General features: G+C 43.0%; 1 protein-coding gene across 2 annotated transcripts in view; it reads right to left on the bottom strand.

Annotated features, from left to right (window-relative positions):
• Positions 1–23,204, bottom strand: part of stau2 (staufen double-stranded RNA binding protein 2) — an 80,356-nt gene that overhangs the window by 32,044 nt on the left and 25,108 nt on the right. For both annotated transcript variants that reach the window (XM_079234005.1, XM_079234006.1), the window contains exons 8-12: positions 17,715–17,927; positions 16,765–16,902; positions 13,355–13,483; positions 11,023–11,080; positions 4,472–4,827 (exon numbers count right to left, since the gene is read on the bottom strand). In XM_079234005.1, coding sequence (XP_079090131.1) covers positions 4,472–4,827; positions 11,023–11,080; positions 13,355–13,483; positions 16,765–16,902; positions 17,715–17,927 — 894 coding nt within the window. The remainder of the gene's footprint in view (positions 1–4,471; positions 4,828–11,022; positions 11,081–13,354; positions 13,484–16,764; positions 16,903–17,714; positions 17,928–23,204) is intronic.

Genomic DNA, 23,204 nt, shown 5'->3' on the forward strand with positions numbered 1-23,204 from the left:
AGTTTCCCGGTGAGAAGCGAGTGGTGGCAAGATCAGGGTATCCCATGTTCATAGTCTTTTTTATTATATTCAACCTTTCTTTATCCAGGATACCTCCATTGAGATTTTGAATCTCATTTCCAAGGGAGTGTCGGTCAAGATGGCAGCGTAAAAGCTTCACACATGCTCACCACCAAGCAGAAATCCCCAAATAACTTAAAAAAGGGAAAACATTACTAACATAAAAACAAAAGAATTCAGAAAAAAATTGTATTATATGACAACAAATTACATCAACCAGATGTAAAAAAAGAACTAAAAAGTACATTCAGTACTCAATTATCCTTAATCTTGCTTATTAATTAATCTAGTTTAAAATGATTCTGGTTCTAGGAACATACCCAATTAGTCCGCATGAGCAGAGGTCGCAGCTACTGATTATATAGAAATAAATAATCACATCCGGTTGCACACATGCCCAGCACTGCGTCTCACTCATGTCTGAGGACTCGCTCTCAGTATTGGTCCAAAAAGCAGCTTGTTATGAGACACACGGACACACACACACAGGTCTTTTATCCACACTTCCTCTCTCTCTCTGCCCCTTTCACTCCTCTCTTCTTTATTAACTTGCTCAACCACTAAATAAGACCACTGCCAGTCTACATTCAGACATGGATAAACAGAGACAGCGGCTCTGATGAACACTCTAGTCTTCCAAGACCCAAGCAGGTTTTTGGAAATACAGTGCATTAGAAAAGGCTTGACAGAGAATATCTGCTCAGCAGCAGTATATGTTTTCTTAATCCAGGTGTGTATCACCACTCCATTTGATGGAGAAAAAATAAAAAAACCAGCAGCTTTCCATCAATCATTGTGCTTCTTATGAAAAATCTTCGACTCACTTTAAAGTGAGGTAACAGTTAATAATCTTATGCCGTGGCAGTTTGTGATGACTCTATTAAGTAATGTGACGGCAGAGAAATGGGCAGCTGGTGACTGCAATGCCGGGGTCAAACCCCTCAACTTTTTCAAACTACACAAACAGCAATTATGATGTTCCACGGCACGGCACGGCACGGCTCGGCTCGGCATCGTTATTTTTGGGGTTTTCCATTAGAAAAAGTTGTGGATAGGAGATAGTACTTTTTTGTGATATCACCTCAGTGGAGGTTCCAAGCGAGCTAAGCCGATAATAAAAGGTGGAGTGAAACCCCTGAAAACCACTGATCGATCAGAGTGAGAGAGAGAATCATCACCAGCGCAACGACACACTGGACATCCTGCAGAAACATGCCATTTTTGAATATCAAAGCTGTCAATCAATTGCGAGCACAACTTTCTTTTAAATTCTCAGATGCAGCCCGCAGATAAATTGCAGCCCGCAAAACTCTCCAACGTACAACTGAGAAAGTGCAGACATTCTTTGGTTGCCAATGAAAGAATCCAGTGAGCGTTGCATTGAAGATGATGTCACAGCAGTCCCACACGGCGTTGCTATGGCGACCATAGACAAAAGCACCTGGTACTAAAAGTGAGTTAAGTCGAGGCGAACAATGCCGTGGAAATGAGGTATTAGAGAGAGAGTCAATTTGTGGAAACAAAAGGTAAGAAATAAAAACAAGAGGAAGCGATAATGATGGAGGTGCAGAAAGATCAACACATAATCATAACAAGAAAACCGAGAGAGAGAGAGAGAGAGAGAGAGAGAGAGAGAGAAATACAGGGACAAAGAGAAAGAGGGAGAATCTGTTACGTGGCTCTTACTTAGTACTTCATCCTTGGTCCATGTGTTGTCTATTACCTCCTGCTTCTTTGTTTCTGCCCTACTTCCAGCGCACATACCCGTCGTGCCAACAACACGCCAGCCAAATTAATAGGAAATACACACACACACGCACACACACACACAAACACACTGGAGTGAGTGCCAGCATCCTTGCTCCAAGCTGGCGTGAGTACAACACACTGTTGCTTATCCAGTCAGAGCTTCCACCAGAGGCTATTTTCCAATCAAATCAAAAGAAGGGCTTAGCAGGTAGGCCCGGGTCTTTGTCTGTGGAGCTGGATGGATGAAACAGACACTATGAGAATGTCCTCACTGCTTTCTCAGTTGCTTTAATCCAGTGTTGGGCGGTCACTGTAATCCGCTCACTTTGATAACATAATTACATTACAAAAACAAAGTTACTAATCAATCAAGGAGGTTATTATCAAATTACCACCCAAAAAAAAAAAACTACAGTGGATCTGAGGGCTAGTTTGTTGTTGAGTGTGGTCGAGAGAAAGCCGACACAACACAAAGCGGCACATAACATGTCCAGTGGGAAAAAAGACAAGTGCACTTTTTGGCAAAAACATTAAAAAAATATGTAGTGGTTTAGCCGACAAAAACACATAAGAATATAAGCCCTATAGTCTGCCAAACATGGCCTCTGTAGGCAGCCAGAGGTTCTCATTACAAACCCACATGATATGAAACATCCCCTCAATAGAACACATATTGTCCGCATGTCTCAATTTCAGCCTGAATTCCTTGCGTAAGAAACACACACGCACATGGAAATATGCAAAAATAATAAGCGTGTATACTTGTTGATTAAGATGCAGGTAAAAGATGCATCGAACAATAGATGTACTTATATTTATCCAAAGTGGGATATAGTTTTGCGCAGTATGAGAACGACAAGGACATAATCTTCACACACAGGCTCAGCCCAACTCCTCAATTTCCACTAAACAGAACCTGCTGTGTGTGTATGCGTGTGTGTGTGTGTGTGCATATGTACAAGTGTATTTGGGCTTGGCCAGGCAGCAGAGCTCTCTCAGGTTACACACACACACACAGGAAGGCTCAGAGCAATAACAAAGGCCTTTCAAAGGAACCCTCAGCAGGTTAAGATAAAATGTTTTCGCTCAAACTGATAAAAAGCATCTGCAGCTTAAATGAACAGGCGCTGGTATCGGTGGCACGGTATGCACCGCAGATCGGCCGGCACTGATTAAAACAGACACCGGGCTGTCTCTCTTTAAAACACACACTGAGTGCCAACAGCAAGTGTGTGTTTCTGTTCTGTGTGTGTCCAGTCTGGTAATGACAGAAGCACCTGTGAGGTTTAGTTCCAGCTCTAAATCCATAGCCTGCCAATAATGTACACTGTAAGAAACAGAACATGGGTAGTGTGTTATTGAGCAGTTCTACACTCCACTTTTCCAGTAGGAGCACCACTGTCTTCTTCAAAGAAAGTCTCCTCCACCAAAAATCACCTGCAACTGCTACATGTTTGTTTGTGTAGAGTGCATGCACATCGATACAGAAAGCCTGTCTTATGAGGTTTTAAGGTGTGTGTGTGTGTGTGCGTGTGCGTGTGTGTGTGCGTGTGTGTGTGCGTGTGTGTGTGCGTGCGTGTGTGTGTGCGTGTGTGTGTGCACCTGTGTGCAACTTTTCTTCTTCATAACCACACAGGTTGACGAAGACCACACTCTTATTTAGAGCAAAGGCCCAAAGGGAGAAGAATCAGGGCAGGAATGCATGAGGGGTAATATTTATGCATGGTCATGCTAACATCTGTTCCGTCACATCAGCATATCCGCATATTGTAAGACTGCAGCATTTACCAAGTTTAAATCATGACCTTTATGATCTAATTTATGGCAGTTAAAATGAAATACAATTCCTAAATTCCACATGTGGAATAAATGTGAAATTGGAAACAATTACCCAGAAGAAACAAAACGTGGCCTCACTTCCCTAATTGTGGTCATCATTTCTATCAGTTATGATAACATTATACTCTCCAAAGTAACTGCTTTGGTGAAGACTGAGATCTGAAAACATGGCCCAGTTGAATGGAGCATGAAACACGACCAGTGAGACAATCAGAACGGTTATGAACAATTGCCACAATTGCACAAAATGTGTGCATGACGACTACAGGAAGCAGGGTTCCTGCAGAATGTAATGGTGGCACCTGCTTGCCTGAAATTAGAAAACAAAACCAGCAGCAAAGTAAATTGCTCGTCTTTGTGAGACATAACATTGGGATTTTTAAGTTTTAGGGACAATCGCACAGCAAAGGTCTCATATTTAACAAGTCAAATGTTGAAACCATCATCTAGTAACATTGATAAGAAAATGAGATGCATCAGGAAATGCATCATTGATTGATCAATCAATCAATCAATCACATCGTATTGCTTCCCAGTAGCTTACCACGTTTACTAACCAATTTCTGGGGGGAAACCCTGTGTAAGAAATATTGGTCAAATTTGAACAAAGAAGTCAGTTTGTAAACTGTGATGGTGTTTACAATGGACAGCTTGAAGGAAAAAAAAGATAACTCAAGCAAGACTTTGTTGTAGCTCTAAAAAAAAAAAAGTAATAATAAAGAATTAAGACTAAGGTTGTATGATGTATCAGAATTTCCATGTACAATATACTTTTTAGACCTTTTTCTTCAACAACAGACACCCTCTAAGTAGCATGTCTCACCTGGAAGCCCTGGATGCGAGCCAGGTAGTCCAGCTGTTGTGCAGGCTGCACCGAGACGCCGCAGGGCAGGGCCGAGTTCTTCCCCTTCATTGGCAGGGAGGCGTCGCCTGTGGGTGACTGACCATTAAGCAGCAGCTCCCTTGCCATTGTAGCGGTCGGGCTGGGTGAGGAGCCTGAGCCGCTGTAGTATGGAGGGTGTCCTGGGGGCAGCGGGGCAGAGCAGGGCCCCATGTCTTTGGATGTCATGTAGTTGCCGCCACCGTTGCCGCCGGGACTCGTAGCACTGCCCCCTTGCTTCCTGCTGGCCTCCATCTCCTGGTAAACGTCAGGGCTGAGGTGGAGCAGACCTTTCGGGGCTGCAGGGATCAAGTGAGTGGGGAGGATGGATGGTTGGAGGGTGGAGAGAAAAGAGGAACACAATGAGGGATGGATGAATGGACAGAAAGGAGAGGAGAGAGAGAGAGAGAGCGAGAGCACATATAGATGGAATGGGCAGAAATAGTGTTTAAGTGTAGATGAGGTCACATGGTGTATAAAAGAGGAGAAAGGGATGATGGTATGAGATCGGGGACAAACGAGAGAAAAATGGTTATTAGGGCTCTCGTTATTAACCTTTGAAATTATTTGCACACCTGTACCTGTACCTGACTGTGTGTGTGTGTGTGTGTGTGCCTAACTGTGACTGTGTGTGCCTAGTCGTGACTGTGTGTGCATGTGCGTGTGTGTGTTGGCTCCAAAACTGACATTCCATCACCGAACGTAGATGACAGTTTCATGTGGTTTGGCAGTTCCGAGCACTATCAAAGTGTCTGCTGGGAAACACACACAGCCTCTTTCTTTCTCACTCTCAAACACAAACACACAGACACAAATGGAGCATCCACCAATATCAACACAGCGGCTATGAAACAGCGCTGTCAGCTCACCGGCATCCTGCTTCACTTATGACGTCTCTTCAAACGTGGATCCGACAGAACTCGGAAGCTGGTTCGGTCTCAGATCAAAGTTCTAAAGTGAGAATACTTCGGTGGCTCGGGAAACCCCCCCCGAGCAATTTTTTATCCTAGATGCCAAGGCACCTCTGACCATCTCTGCTTTAATAGGACACACCTTGAGCCGAGCACAACAGCGGTCCAAGACTATGTTCCGACCCAGACTATTTAAGATTATAAGAATCTCCCTCAGTTATGCTGGTTTGCTATGACTGTCCTGAAATGGTTGCGACAGGTGGAAGGGGGAAACACCAACACTTTTGTGAGAGGGAGGAATTTGAGATGTAAAAGAAGAAGAAGAGATCTGAAGGGATAGGAAGGATAAAAGAGGAGGATGAGCTGGGAGCCAGTACAGATGGAGGAGGAGGTGGGGATGAATGGATGTGAAAACCACGCGGAGCCTCCGAAGCCCCGCCAAGGTCACCAGAGACAGGAAGACCAGCTGTGTCTGTGTCTGTGCGTACATCCATGTGTGCTTGTTTGTGCGTGTGCGTACGGGCCAACAGCTGGGAGACAGTGCTGGAGTGAGCGCATGACTGACAGGCCACTTCCTGTTTGAGTTAACATTACCATCACACATACAAAGAAAGAGAGTTTTGCACACTTGTAGCTTACTCTCATCTAAGGTTTCATAGACCCTGCAAACAGTATTTCCCATTAGGAACAATGAAGTTTGCGTTGCTTTGCAGAGGAGCAGAAAAGCTGAAGGAAACGACAATGAAATCCAGGATGTATTACTCATACTACAACAAACTGCCCCACGCCAACAATGACACAACTGTTAAGATTTTTCCCCCCTCCCAATCCTGATGACAACTTTAATTAGAATTTACGCAAGTAAAACTCGCAGGCCTGCACATTCTGAATGTTTCACAAAAAAATTAAAGGTGTTAGCCAACATGACATCAGCTGTGCACAAAGAAAATTGTGGGGTTTTTTGGGGGGGTTGTTGGGAAGGGGCAGTGAATGTAAGCCATGTGAGTGTGTGTGATTGTCTGCCTAAGTGTGCGTGGGCGTGCCTGTGAGGATGTTTGCATGTTTGCATGTGATTGAGTGCTTGAGGCTGGTGTCTGATGGCAAGCAAGAGCGTGAGAGCAAGAAAGAGCAAGAGTGAGACAAAGGAGGAGAGACAGTTAGCGGGAGAATAAGTGAGAGTGACGGAGTGTGTTCGTGCGCGAGGACGTTGGGTAAAGATTGTGAAACTGTGTACATGAAGTGGGAGCGAGTTGGAGAGAGAGGAGAGCAGGGGGAGAGGCACAGTGAAGCGGAGAAGTTGCGGGAACGAAACCGTAAGGGAGATGTGTGTTTGTGGTGCTGGATCCAGGCAGCATTGGAGGGGTCCCACCCAGACTCGACGTCCGGTGGGCCAGGGGAGAGCTGGAGGGAAGCCAGAGCCAAGCATGAGACTGATCGAAAACAGATAGGGCCAGAGCCCGCCGCTATAAATCACCACGGTGGAGCAAGACCTTCACATAGTTCACACATGTACACACACACACATGTACACACACACACATGTACACACACACACATGTACACACACACACATGTACACACACACACACACACACACACACACACACATACAAGGAAATGAAATGTGGCAACTCGAGTGAAAAGCCCTGCTGCAACACCCATGGGAATAGAAGGGAGAAAATCACTCTTCAAACTTCTTTTTCTTCTTTCTTTTTACACTCCCTTCCTGACTCTAAGCCACCCTGTTCGTTAGAGCACTGCATCCCTCAGATCACTCAAGGCAAAGGACACTTTGCTTGACATAATGCAGCAATGTGCTTCATGTGGAGCATAGCTGGTCAATGGCAGCTGTGTACACTTAATCAATAATCTTGATGTAAATATACCACACCATTATAAACATAAATACCTTCATCAAATCACACCCCTTTGTTACACTATTTATGGCTGATGTGTGTGTTTCTTTTTTTAAATAGCCTTTGTGCATTGCATTCTGTCACACATTATTTTACTCTAGTTTTTTGTGTTACAGGCAGAGTCCGCCTTTCCCGTGCGGGATTTGAGTCACATACCCGTGCACAAAGAATACACACAAACCAGAAGAAAACTGGATGTCAGACTCAAAGATGGCACCCATTAAATGATCTTTTACGAGAGAAGCAGCTAAATAATATCCTGCTTTCTGAATACGTCAGTGAAACGGAACACAGACACATGCTGCTCTTGTTCTGTTTTCTGACAAGGAACAATGTCGTGCACAAGTATTCACCCCGTTCGGCAATTTTCCTATTTCGTTGTACATGCAAGTAAAATTGATTTGTATTTATGTAATACACCTACACATAACAGTAAAAATTGGTAAAGCGAAATTAAAAAATGTATTATAAAAAACTACAAAGTATGGGCTAAAGTGTGCAATACTGAATCTGTAACAACACCCAACAGTGATGTCACAGAGAACTGACACGCCCCGCAGTACACTTTACACTCTGACACAAGATGAAGTCAACAAAAACAAGATTGTCACCTGTTTTAACATCAACTTTAAAGTTCCTGTAAAATTCTATTTAAGAGTGAGAAGGAACTTATCTGTGAAACAGCTCCTGTAATTTAAACACTTGTAAAGTTTGTAAAGAGCTGACAAACAATGTTCTGCCATTTGTTTTCTCTAAAATTACACTTAAGCACAAATAACAAATTAGCACTGTTTATCATATAAAAAAAGTGTTACAATCATTCTGATGCCAGAGCTTATTTTTACAGTGTATGCTGCAATTCTGCGAAGTCAATCAAAAACAACAGACAGACCTGAAACATCTTCCCTTCAGCAATCATAGACCCACAGAAAACGGAGACCAGCTGTATCTGTTTGAATGAGTTGTAAATGGTGTTTATGCAATAAACATTATTCAGTCATTAGCGTCGTGTGAGTGTTGCGCGGTTTGGGCAACTTTAAAGAGATAATTAGCAGATAGTTACGCCTCACGCTGAGTTTGAGATAAACTATGAGTGGGAATGGCATGGGACCACAGACACGCTCCAAACCAACAATAGGAATAATCACCAAATAAGGAAGACTTTGTTTCCCACGGGGCTCTGCTCTGGAGGTATTGGGCAATGCTTGAGCTTGGGCTACCATAGAAACCACAACCACCAAAACAGTTTATCCAAGAAAATAACCATTTACCTATAAACATAATTTAGATGATATATCTTTCAAAGAATTGGACTAAATTGCACATATGAGTGCTATAAAAGTTGTGGCAGGAGCTCAGTTCTCATCTGGATTGTGTAAATCAAGTACGGACCAGCAATGGGCAAAAACAAGAGCCTTCCAATCTGCTTTGTACTTTTCAACACAAGAAAGCTGAAATCTCGTTACCCTCTCTAAACTAGATCTGGATACCCTGTGTCAGAGCACTGCCAAATCCCTCCATTAGACCCAAGTGACGACAGCGCATTCAAATCTAATAATAATATCTGTTTGTTTTCCACTCTGCTGCTCCACATCTCACACACTGTTCATTTGTCCCCTAAACTGCTCTTTCTCAAGCTGTTGACATTTACTTTGCTGGCACCCAGGGTGAAACTCCACACATCGCATCACAACAAATCAAGGTAATATTCCAATGCACGTTGATCTGCTTAAGCAACACCGTGACTATGAATTCCTTGCATAACTTATTAAACCTGTAATGAATATTAACCTACTTAACTACCACACCATGTGGTATAAATGAAAAAAAAACAAACACGTTGTTGACGGACTCTGGAGGCCAGGAAAACAACTGAAAATAGAATGTGAAGTCTTGAAATGGTGTCTGACTTAGGTGAGAGGAAGGGTCTTTCATTGTTTTTATTTTGATTGCAGACAAGACAGCCAACCCAACAGATACAGCTGAGAGACACCAGCTGCTTCCTACAAAATTGCATCTTTAAGCCTTTCAGAGAAGAGTCACCCCTCAACAAATAAACACTCCTTAAGGCCATCACATTCATACATAAATACTGTCATAAAACTATGTTGTATTTGTCTACAGTTAAATATGTCCCAATGCCTCTGCATTTGTTTCATATCTGGTTTCCTACTTGACAGAGACAGATGAACAGAGACTTAGCTGCATTTTAACATGCAGTTGAATAACCAGGTTATTGTAAGTGAACTGCAGTCAGGTGGAGTCTCATCTAACAGCATCTGTCACTTATGAAAGGGGTCTGATTTTCAATGCAGTATAAGAGCTTTCACAGCCATGCTAGCAGCTCTATGAGGCTATACTAAGGCACAGCGGTGCTTTGAGCTACATGTCAGCTTTATAAAACGCTCACAGTGACAATGTAAACATGTTGGTGTTCATCACATATAAACAATGTTTGTCATCGTCGTTTAGCCCGAGAGCATGCTAAAGTGTGCTAATTAGCACTCTGTACAAAGCACAGTTAAGAGCAATGGGAATGGTATTAGTTTTGCAAGTATTTGGTAATAAACAAAAGTTTTGGACAAATTGGAATTATGACCTGATGATGGCGCTAGATGAAAACTCACAGGATTACCAGTGTTACATAGGTAACCCTGAGAGGGACATGCCTGTCTGCACCAAATGTCATGGGAATCCATTGAATAGTTGTTGACACGTTTTCAGTAAAACCCAAAAACATCAACCTCATGATGGAGCTGGGGAATGTCAAGGGATCACCAAATGATTCATCCTCTGGGGACCACAAATGTCGACAGGAAAAGTCCATTGCAAACCAACCAATAGCTTACCAGATATTTCAAGTCTCAAACCAACTGGTAGACAGACTGACTAAAAATCAGTGAGGCTGGACTCAAACTGCAGGGACACACACTTTAAAAAGATCTAATACGTTGAAGAGAGCTGCCTCTACATTGGAGACTACATATATCATGAACTGCAAACTGCATCAACAAAGATGACCAGCAGTCACAAGCTCATCAAAAAGAAAATCATATACAGTGGAAAGCGAGATATATATATATATATATATATATATATATATATATATATATATATATATATATATATATATATATATATTACTTTATACTATATATTAGTAAATGATTAACATGAGCTTCCTTTGTTGCATTGTTTGTAATGATGATTAAGTTACTTAAAAATTCCAGTGCTTTTTCATGAGGTCTTTATCGCATTTTGCGATATATCCTCATATCATCATACAGCCTGCCTCAACGTTTTGTGTCCGTGTGTGTAGGATTGTGTGTGTGTGTGTGTGTGCATCTGTGCTCCAGTGTGCTTGTGTGTTAATCCTGAGTGAAAGGCTAGTTTTTTCTGCACAGGAAGGCAGTGAGGGGACTCCCCGGAGGGCCTCAGTGTGCCTGCCCTGTAAGCCTGTGTGAATGAGCCTGAATTCGCAGGCTCCCCACGAGGACGCACGGCCGATTAAGCTGACAGTCAGAAGCCCATTGACCAGTCACAGAGATTAAACGCCGGGCCATCTCGGCGGCTCAAACCACCTGCGGGATGGAGGGAGGGATGGAGAGCCGGAGAGGAGGAGGAGAAGGAAATGGATAGAGACACAGGGAGACGTGCGGGTACTCACTGTTACTCGTCGCTTCGGTAAATGACACCTTTTGTCCATTCCAGCCTTTGTTGTCCATCTGTAGTGATTCGGAGAGAAGGAGCGAAGGGGGAGGTAAGAGAGATGTAAATTCTTGAACAGACAGCTTCTTCACGCATGTCAGGCGGGTTCCTTCCTACTGTTTGGGCCACAAAGAGACGAGCGCTCACAGGAGTGGATGCTTAAGGACCTAGTGTCTGTCTAGGCCATCTACTTAATTAGGGGGGTTGTCAGTGTTGAGTATTTAAAAAAGCTCCCTTTTCAGTGTGTAATTTCTGCTGTGGTATGCGCATTGCCTCCACAAACCCAAACAGCCACAAACACACACCCAAAACAAATAATTTCTGATGTGTGCGAGAGCTGAGGAGATGACATGGTTGTAAACAAATGCATCCCCCTTTAATTCCCCTCCCAAGTCTCTTCACACTTTTGCACAGATCACCCACAATCCCACGGTGGGAATGTAGTGCAACAGAGCACCCAAAAGAAGGGGAGTCGAGGGAGGACAGAGAAACAGAAAGAGAGAGATCTAAAGAGAGACATCCTATCCTACAAAACAGGAGCTTGGCAAACACGGTTCAATCATTCCATAGAGCTCTGGGTTGTCTGAGGATCTAATGAGAAGTAGGCCGTCCAACTCATTCTTATAGAGATGTTTTCAGAGTTGTCAGGCTAATGCACAGCCATGTATCAGCCACTAACTCCATTCTGTCTAAATATTCTGCCTTGAGTGTTACCAGGAAGGTCTCCCCTCTTGCCAGGAATTAGTTTAAACAGTGAGACTCAATAGACTGCTTACTTCCAGTGCAGCAGCCGATCTGAAACCTTAGACATCTAAACATAGTAGTTTCTAGAGCTAACACACAAAACACGCAATGATGCAAACAGAAATTCAAAACCTTGTGTGCAACATTTGACATTTCATGTCGACACATGCAACTGGAGCGTGTCCAGTGTGCAGATGCTTCAACACTTCAGCACAGGACTAATATGCTTAAGGTTTAGACGTTTGTCAAAGAAAAATGGCAGAGCTTGACGGTTTAGTATGAGGAGGAAAGATAAGGGGAATATTGACTGCAAACTGCATAGATTGTGGTTTCTGTGGAGAAAACGAGGCAATCTGACAGACATTCTTATAAGAACAAGTGTCATCTTTTAGCTGTATGGTATGGCTGTCAGAATATGATATATATGCTGCAGAACATATCTAACTAATGAGCTGTCTGGGGAACGATGAATATTTACAGAGAGCCTGGTTATGTAACCTCATCTCCATCCTAATCTGCTCTCTTGAGTTTAGGAACCAACGAGGTGAATAAAGATGATGGTGATCAATGGTTGCTTGCAGAAACACGTTCGGTTCAGGGGAGCTGAGCAGATTACATAATAGGTTGATCACGTCGGCTGCACTGGGACTCGTGATAAATCAGAGAATCGACTGAGTATCACGATGTCTTGAATTCTGCACAGTGCTGTCAACATACGATAGTGTTAAGACAAAATGGGATCGGTGCACAGAATCTCTTTCTGTGATCCATCAGCATACGGCTGAATAGTTACCCACCAACCAAGATCACTATCTCCGCAGCCCTGCTGTTGGCGGGGCTGGAATACCGAGGGTAAGACACCCTGTATACATCTCAGTGTGTCTGTGTTTGTGGAAAAGGCACATGGACCCATCGTGCTTAAGTTATATTTTATAATGTATAATTAATAAAGTAAACTAGTTTTACTGACATTTTAAACAGTAAATCGAAAACATGTTTGACGGATTAATCAATGATGTAGTTGTTTATTTATCATGTGCAATATTCTAATGTTTCCTTTCACGTAACTTTAAATTGTTAAAGGGAAACTTTGCTGATATTCAACCAGTTTTGTATCAATGTATGTTGGTAGAATATGCAAATGACTATGTTTAACTTCCCTCCATGTTGCTAGCAGCCAGAACTTCCCGCTTATTTTCCAGCTAAGGTCCACCGAGTGACGCATCTTTCCAGCTCTACGGTGTTTGAACGATTGACTTTCCCTCCTCATTTTTTTTCCCCCGTTCGAACAACAGCCGGAGGGAAGTTAAACAATAACTACCCACATTGTGAGGTTACAGAACTGGTTATAAATGAGAAAAGTTTTAAAATAACGAAGTGTTAATTGTTGTATGATGTTTATCACTCACTCCCATCCCGTTAAATAGATAAAGAAAATGCATCTACACTTCCAGAAATCCGGCACTTAAATAAGTGAGAAGAGCAGGAGACAAGCATATAAACTGGCGAACAAATATAAAACACAAGAAGATGAGTAGAGGGAGCACCTCGGGGGCGCTCTGAGGGACTGTGGAGGCCTTGTATCCCAGCTGCAGGAGCATCGCCTCTGCTGCGTTCCTCTTGGCCACCTTCTTGTTGGGTCCTGTTCCTGTGGCAACCTCGCTATTCACCTTCACCTGCAAGCACACACACACGCACACACACACAAGATAGACATCCATAATGACATCATTTTCAGATTCATAATGAAGTGTTCGGGCCGTACAGATACACACTGCGATAAGGAATCCCTGAATGACTTGCTAAAACAGTATTAAATGTGCTAAAAACTCTTTTCTCATGACCTTCCGCTTCCTGTCACACTTTTATTCACTTTCAGGCCGTAACACCGCCTCGCTCACTGGGCCGAGTCGGCCGAGCAATTTACATCACACAAAAATGCTGCGAGTGATGTGTTTGTTTTTCAGTGATCCTAAAACATTAAATCTGTCTACACAGAATGTCAGCAGAGAGATTACCAAGAGAATATCAGACATCGTTATGTTATGCAAACAGACAATTACACTGTACAAATAACATTCTGGGAGCCAAAGCATGTGAACAGCCAGACTTCAGTGCACTCACTCAAAGTGGTCTGACATGCTCACTAAGTTCTCGTCTGAATGCATCAAGTAGTACACAACATACAATGAGGAGGAAAGCCGGGGAAAAAAAAGACCAAATTGCTAAAATAAACACAATTACTCTTTTATCAAATCCTAAAAAATTGTCACCCACCCAAAAAGGCATCCGACACAAGCTGGTGCCTTTTTTTCTTCTAACAAGTGATGGGTTCAGAAAAAAGTTGCGAAAGCAGAGACTCATTTGAGCCCTGCCACTTACCAAAGGAAACAATGTGGAAATTTTAGAAGAGCGAGTGGACTGCACAAAAGGAACACGCACACACTCGCAGGGCCTAATGTGTGTATCAAAGAGGCTCGGAGAATAGGTTTGAGGCTGAATTACTGCCTGATGCTAAGAGAAGCTCTGTTCTTCCTATGAAAGAAGAGGATTACGGAAAAGAGAGACAAAGAGCGAGAGTTTGACAGAGAGACAGACACAGAAAGACGAACAGGAAGCGTGAGACAAAGAGAGCTGCAGTTAAAATGTTGCGCATAAATTAAAAATGGACTACGCCAGCGTTGCCAGTTTTTTTTTTTGCATCCTCAAAACAGACTGTTGACTGGGGTTGTAGATGCTCACATATTGTAGCAACAACAACCAAAGGACAAGAAACAGAGTATTCACTTATCCCGCAACTCAGCGAAATCTAAATGGCGCTACCGTCTTTCCCTTTTTCGCCGTCCTTGCCGACAAACACTGGAACATAGTTTATAAATAATCCTGAGATCCTGGCAGGTTCAATACATCTGCATTTACAACACACATGATTAATGTGAGTTCCTTCAATTCAGGAATAGTTTCACTGAGACAGTAACACGATTCACAGGAAGCTGGGGAGCATGAAAACTAAATTCAGTAGATTAATCATATTACAAGTTCTGCTTTCTGAGTGATCATTAAATTCTGGAGGATGTTTTTCATAATATTTTTGTAATTCAGATACTATGCATGCGAGTGTTAGAGATATGGCAGCTTTCACTTGCAAGTCTGGAAAAGGTAAGTAGATAAAAAGGAGACAGCCAATGCCAGTTTCTATTCAAAACAAGGAACATCTAATTTAAGGTTAATTTAGAGGAATGAGCCGATGTAGTAATAATGTGGCTTTTCCTTAATGCATGGCCTCAAGTAATTAAAGTAACTCTAAATAGAGTAACTGTGGTTTCTGATGAGATTCCCCATCCATGCAAAGTCCCTGTTCTGTTTTCTAGATTAGTGATAAACAGCAAATCATCCATAACTTAGTTAAGGGTTAAAGGTCGTTGCTGCAGCAAGACGATGACATTTTATTATGTTAATGAATACTGCCTCCTTACTACACACACACCACAAAGAGTGCAGCAGGAATGAGCCCTGGAACTAAGAAATGAGTTCACAATTCTGTACTTCTGGTTCCCTCGTCTCAAAATCTGTGGGTTTATTGAATGTTTTTTTTGTTTTTTTGGGACACACGCTCAATAGATTTGAATTTTTTTATTAAAAGATATAAAATATGTCAGTAAATATACCTCTCGGGAGTTTGAACCGGCTGCTGACAAGTGGCTAAATTAGCCTGGTTGTATATAATTGTGGTCATGCGACTGTGATGCTGTTCGTTTATAGACTAATATTAGCTTTTTGCTTCGGCCGATGATCATAAAATCATAGAAATTGATGTTAATTTGTGAAGATTATCTTGCTAAAGATGACGTCAAAGGATCAGAGCATATTTTCGTCAATAATCCAAAATCCAATGCAAATCTCCGATTGTTGTTGAGGGGACCAGTAATACGCTACCTTAGGGGGTTGGCCTCACGCTCCATTCTTATATCTTTCTGTAGGAAGACAGCCTGTGTGCTTTTTTTTTTTTTTACAGGTTGAAATTTCTATTTCAAGTAAGTATAAAACGGTTGTCTGCTTCACTGAGGAAAACAAGGCTATAATGATAAAAGTTTATCTATTCTGAGCGTTATATGCATGCAATAAAAATAATGAATATCAAAGTTTTCAAGAGGGAATGGGGGAGTGAGAGAAAGGGGGAGTGAAGGGGAGGACAGGAGGTCCAACGCTAACAGCCTGCAGAAAAGAGTTTCCAATTCAATTATAAATCATGTATTACATGCAGAATGGTACCAGAGCTAAACACTACTACACATGACAGAAATAGGAAACCAGATCATAGCCCCAAGAGAAAACCAAGAAACTTGTGTTCTAGTGTAAAGAGGTTACATCACGCTGCTGCTGGCTGCCTTTGGCCAGACAGAGAGGGTTTATTCTTGTTCTGCAACGGGTCTGCGTTTCCCCTCTTGATAAATAGAGGCAGTCTATACCTGCTCTTTGGTTCAGGACCAAACAAGTTTACAGAGCATCTTCTCAAGCAGTTTCCTCATCCACCAACTCATAACCCTTTCCTTTGATTGATTTATTACGGCGTGTCAACACAGAAGGTCTTTTTTGTTCATCTGTCCTTCCCACGTCTGACAGAACAGATACACTTATATCAATCCAGCTGTTTCACTCTTGCAATACTGGCATAAATGTGACCTGAAGCATATTTTTATTTTCTTCTATTTTTTCCCCACACATAACGTGGTGAGTTCTGCCAAAACACTGGTGACCTACAATCAATACAGTGCCTGAACGCATCGTTTGTAGACACAGCTACCGTTTCTACGCTGACCTGCCGCTCATGCCTGGGTAGACACAGTGTCTTAGGGAAAATTAAGCAGGTGATATTTTGGCTCCTTTTCTTTTTGTGCATACATAACCCCCATCCATTTGCCCTTCACCATCCTCATGAAACAAAACCCTTGTTTACCTGCATGATGAACTCCCGGCGTCGGGGCATCCCCCTTTCAGAAAGCAGCAGGTACTCTGGCTCCTTCTCCTTCTTGGCCTGCTGGATCTGGGCCAGACGGCTGATTGGGTTCATGCCCTGGCCATAGTCTGGTCCTGTCTGGGAGGAAAGGAGGAGACACAGGGTGATCAATTCCAGTCATCCTAATGATTCAGCGGTGGGTTGGCATAATGGGCATTTTCCCTGTGTGTTTTCCTTTTTGTCTGTTGGCCCATAAAACAGGTAGATCGGCTGATAGTTTTTTTATTCTTCTTAGTTGACACCGGGCTGACCCAATCCCAACTTTAAACCTGTCCCCCAAAAGACTGCCAAAATGGTAAGACAAAACGCAATCTGGCATCTCCACCTGTCCTCTCTTGCTGCGTGTACGCAGGCAGGAGTGGTTACTATGGTTACGGGCATTAGCAGGTCATTTTGTCCTGGTCTAAGCCTCGATGAAGCTTGTGTGAAAGTGCGATCGTCTCTCTGTGACACGTCTGTCAGTGACACGTCTGTCTGTCAAATTAAATGCAGGTCTGCGTATGATCATTTCTGCAGAGCTTAACCGTTAGTTCAGTGTTTATGTGTATTCTTTTGTAATATACAGCGTTACTGTATATAGGTAAATGGAAATTACATCACACCAATCTGCAATAGATAGATACAAAATATAAAGAAACAGAATACAGGAGATTAATTGGAAAAAAATCTCACAATATCCTATTTCACCCTTTAAACCACTTTGTAGTGGAGTAATTTAAAGACCTACGATACATAATTATGCATGACTAAAATGTTTTATGACTGACTAGAAGCAACACTTTAAAGTTGACTGTACCTTGCCAGATGCCTGTAGTACATAAAAGAATTCAGCATAATATGACAATGTGAATTCTCTGGACACAAAGGCCACAGCTCCCCGGCCGCGGTACCTTGAGGATGGTCTTGGTACGTTTCTTGTAGTGCGTCTTGGGTTTCTCCACGATGGGGATAAAGGGCAGCTTCTTCAGGTCCTGCAGGATGGACAGAGCAGCACGCTTCTTGGACAGCTTCTTGCTGTTGCCCTCGCCCTCGGCAGAGAACTCCCCCACGCTGACGCGGGTCAGGAAGCTTTTCATGTGCGGGGGGCCGCTCTCCTTCAACACCTGGAACAGGTGGGAAACAAGCATGTCAATGAAACTTCCAGATAAGTTTGACATATACCAGGTTTGTCACAAGATGTTTTATGGAATACTGATAAAAAATATATTTTTCTTATTGTCTTATTGTCGTGCATAAACTGCAAGCAGCTACACCAGGTGGTCCAAAACATCTGTTCTCGATGGTCACAATGCTAGCCACCCATATGCGTGCACATTATTCTCTCTCACTCACACACACACACACACACACACACACACACACACACACACACACACACACACACACACACACACACACACACACACACACACACACACACACACACACACACACACACACACACACACACACACACACACGGACTTCACAGGAAGTGGATGTGATTGCAGAAGCATGACCTAACGCCAGCCGGTGTTTGTTTTAGGTCTCCCAGGTGACCAGAGGCTAGAGGAAGGAAACTGAGCCCTCATCACTAGAGACTGTCATCTAGGAACACGTTCCTCTTTGTGTGTGTGTGTGTGTGTGTGTGTGTGTGTGTGTGTGTGTGTGTGTGTGTGTGTGTGTGTGTGTGTGTGTGTGTGTGTGTAGCAGGTGGGGTACTCCCAATCTGATTTAGGAAAACATGCTGGAGGAAGAACACGGTTTCACACACTAACGGAGTCGAGCAGTACATGTTCGGCTTATGTGGACACCTTTTGGATTCATAGACGGTCTTTCGCTCTCGCTCTCCCTCAAGCTGTAGCTCTATTGTGTAAATGTCTATTTGGACTTTCTCAGAACCCCCCTATCCCACCCCCCTCTTTCCTGCTCTCCTTTATTTGAGCTCAATTTGTGGTGCAGACAGCGCAAATTGTAGCAATCAGATACAATCTAGAAACAGTCCATTTGAACCTTGTGACTGATAAAACTGATAAGCGAAACCTTGAGCATTCCTCAAATGCTTCACACATCAACACAAACTAATACCAGACCTTGAGGAGAACAAAGAAAAATGTGTGCATACCCAGTATTCTCTACTATACAACTATACACACACACACACACACACACACACACACACACACACACACTTGTGCTTGACAATGTAAGTCTGGCGCATGAAAACCAAACAAGGAAAGGTAAAGCCCAAATAGTTATTAAAGCTTCAGAATTTGATAAAACTACACCCATAACATTGATAAAACACTCAGCCTATTCCTGCAACAACACATGACGTACATGAAGTAGTTAAAGTAACTTACTTGCTGTGAAATTGAATTTAAACTGTATTAAATACAGGCTAAAAAAAAAAAAGGAGGTTATGTTTAGGTTTCCTCATCCTAACTATTCCGACCGAGGTAACTGAAGGACATTCTTGTTAAGCGGGCCGACACTGGCCCCGTGTTTACTGTCAATGTACCTGTTAGCCTATCAGCATTCCTGCTCAATGAGTTTAACTGCACAGTCAGGCTGTGTGTTGAGGTGCTGCCTTGGAGCACTAGCGGTCAAAGCTAACATCCAAACTCACTCCCACCCAGGGGACCTGCTCTGGTCTTGCTCATCACCAGAAAAAGGAAATGTAACATGGCAGCTTCTTGTACAATAAGACAGTCAATGGGACTGGACACATCCAATTTCTAAACTTTCTTCTTCAATCGCTGGTGTCGATGATGGATCACTGGCCCTGGTCAGCTGAGATTATGTCACTTGGAGAAAAAACACTTGAGCGACTAACAGAATGTGGAATTTGATTGGTGTTTAGTTACGGACCGGCAGTCAGAAAGGCTCTGATGCTGTTGAAGGGAATGATGACATGTGCGGGACAATTTTATATCTGCACTCAATCACTCTTTCAAGCTTTCTCCGTCTTGTGGTCCATCCCAGAAATAAACACATTTTCATCCTGGTAGGTGTGTGGCCAAGACGCTGTGATGGCAATGATCCTGGTGTGATTATTATTTATTGTGTTACACTTTGATGTTTGTACCAACTTAACAATTGAGTTATATAGTGTTAATAGGTGACTATTAGAGGTTGCTGGCAAGTTAATTATATTACCTGTGGACAGAGCCAGGCTAGCAGACAATGATCAGTCAGTGCTCTTTGGGTTTAGATCTTTAAAACTGTCTGCTTCGCCAAAACACTCTGGATACGTGATGGACAAGTGTTGCACTGATAAGATAAGTCACTTGTGCTGTCTAAAAGTTAAAACATGCAGTCACTAACAGGAAGCAAAAGAGGAAATGTGGCCTGTATATGTATACGGCACATTCAACAAAGAGGATGAGACAAAGTGTGTATCTGTGCACACATGTCACACACTCTTGGCCCATGGTGGCGGCAGACGAGCTGCAGTCAGTCTCCTGGCAGACAACACGGGATCTGCGCCACACCGATGGGATTTCAGCACTTCTATTCATTTACACGCACGGCCCCACACACACACACACACACTCACACACACACACACACGCAAGCAAACAAACACACAAACACACCCGTCTACCACCTAATCACAAGGATCAGGTTGTACACAGGAAACACTTGGTAATTCAATGTTGAGTTTGTTTTTTTCTCTTCTTGTCGCCTCATCTTTTCTCTAACACGGGGCGACTCATAGAGACATTAATACCCGGAGCAGACTGAGGATACGTGCATGTGAGACTTCAGGTACTCTGGAAGAGGAGGCTATGGGAGCAGGGCAGGACAATGGTGGGGACTGGAGGAGGGAAGAAAGGCTCTTTTGTGACGAGCGGTGGATGGACAAGCCCTGAGGGAAGCTGCTTCTTGTAGGATGGGTGGTTCTTGGCCAGGACCCTCTTCTCTTGTGTCCAAGATCCAACACACAAGCTGTGATTTATAGATTGGTTCCTCTTTGATGCTGACATCTGTTTGATATTGCCTGACGGGGGGATTAAATGAGCCAACTTGCTCTCAGGGTGGCGGCGACCCTCATCGTTGCAGAGGGATGGGAAAGCAGACACTCGCTAGCAGTGACTCACGGGTAATTTCATGCCCCAGTGAGGGCAGGGATGAGATGATATGAAAACATGGCTGCTATGAAAGGCGTTCACATGAGAGATGACCGTTACGGTTTTGTGTAGGATCCATGAATGTGTAACTGTGCGTGCAAGAGTGTACCATTTCTGCATCAAAGACAACGCGGTAAAGGGGATGTGACATGGCGGGAGATGAGGGAGGGAGATGAAGACAAACTTTGTCTAATGAGTTATAATGTAACGGACCCAATGGGCAAAAAAAGACCATTGAGGCATGTGTAATTTACACTTGGTCTCTGGCCACAGCGTATGCTAGCAACATGCTGATTGAGGATGAAAGTGAATCTGCTGGAGAACCACCGGGACTATGAGGGGGAGAGAAAGGTGCGTTATGCCAGGAGAGGATATTTGCCTTTAGTTTAGTTTAGTTTGACATAGCACAGGAAAACAAATATAGTCTGACTGATGAGCAGAAATGGAGAGCAAAACGGCAAAGAAAATGAAAAGCCTACCCTTAAGGAAACAAAACTGTTAGTCGGACATGTTTCCAGTGCTTTAAATAATGCATTTATCATACAGAAAAGGTTGAACAAACCAAGTTAAACACTCCCGTCAAAGCGGGAACACAAATCGCAATTTGTGAAATAGGCAAATAGCTGTTGACGGAGATATGGATAGATGATTCAAATGAAGACAAAGTGGAGTGAAGTTAATGATTTTCTGCTCATCAGACAGCAGTAATGAAGAGTCTCTAGCCTCACAGTGAGCGGAACAGACGCGGTTTGCAGAGATGAGGCTGTGGTCTGCTTTTAAAACCGCCGCTTTCAGCGTCCAATTTGAAGGGACTGAAAATGAAAGTTAAGTAATTGCCGACGGTGAAAGACCTGACAGATAATAAATCAATCCAGATTTAGCCGGCTGAAATTATTAATAGTAGTTCCAGGAAGGACAGTCATGTCATGCTCTGATGAGCAGAAGCGTTTTTTTTTGAGGGTGTGAGGGCAAAAGGGAGGACCGTTCAGCTTTTCAGATAATTGTTCCAATGTTGTGTAAACTCGTATTAGCAAGCAAAGTCAACAGAGTGAGAAGCGTCTCCCTCCCTTCCTTCCATCCCCGTCTCTCCATTTCCTCTCACCCCAATCCGCCTATCTCCCTTGCCTCAACAGGCAACCACCCTCTGTGTGATTTTTGGGAGTGATGGAAGGAGGTGGAAGGCAGGGATTCTGTGGAGGAAGGGAGGGGGCACACAGAGTAAACTGAGCCTCCCTTGTTTTTGGCAACTTGCAGAGAGCAGTAGAAGAATAAGAGGACCGGGGAGTGAATATTGGATGAGTCAGCTGAGATACGGTGGAAGCCAAAGAGAACAGACCCTGTAGGTCGTTTAAGGACAACCTAGACTTTCTTGTGGATTTAGAAAAGTTGGGGACAATAATGTCAATGTTTAGAAAAGCCATTGTAGGCGAGTGATGGCGAGTGGAAACTTGTTCGGCAAAACTAAAACACTGAGCAATGCAGGTAGCCCTCGGTCCAGTGGGAGACTGTAGCAGCAGGGGGCAGCGCCCAGGGGAGTTTATCAAGGTCACCAACTCTGCAGCAAAAAGCTTTTATAAGACACAGCTGTGAATAAGAGTAAGCCATAAGCAAACCAATGCAGAGACGATTTAAGATTCATTTCCTCTAATGTTCACTTCATGCTGGGTGTTAAACCGCAGAAAATGTACTGACGTGAAAAGGAAAATCCCAAATACGCTTTTCAACAAACACTGGGGTTTTAATATTAATATCACACACACACACATTAAATGTGTCTGCAGCGGTTCACCTCCACTTTGCTGAAGTTTTAAGAAATATATACACTTATCAGAAAAAATAGCAGGGGTGCTCTTTCACAAAGCAGTTAGTCTAGACTGACAATCTCCAGCGGGAAATAGTTCTTATGCAATGCATTGAAATTAAGTAATTTCATGCTTTATATTGAGCATCTTGACTTCAACTGGATGTCAATATATCTGTATTGATTGCCTTAATGACTCATCGGAAGTTGTTGAAGAGATGAGCACAAGACAACAGCTGTCGGTGGTTTTGTACCACAATCGATCACATAGCTGGAACATAACTACATAAAAGGAAACTAACAATTTAAAAAGGTTGATTTTCTTTTTTAACCTAATTTTGATTGATTCAATCATACTGTGATTATCTAAACTGTGTGAGATACAATTCCCAAATGTGTCAGTGTCAGAAAGAAAAAAGTCATGTTAAAGGATTTTTTTTTCAATAATTGCAGGGTTCATATTCAAT

The sequence above is a fragment of the Taurulus bubalis genome (genome assembly GCF_910589615.1).
Source record: "Taurulus bubalis genome assembly, chromosome: 18".
Classification (NCBI taxonomy): domain Eukaryota; kingdom Metazoa; phylum Chordata; class Actinopteri; order Perciformes; family Cottidae; genus Taurulus; species Taurulus bubalis.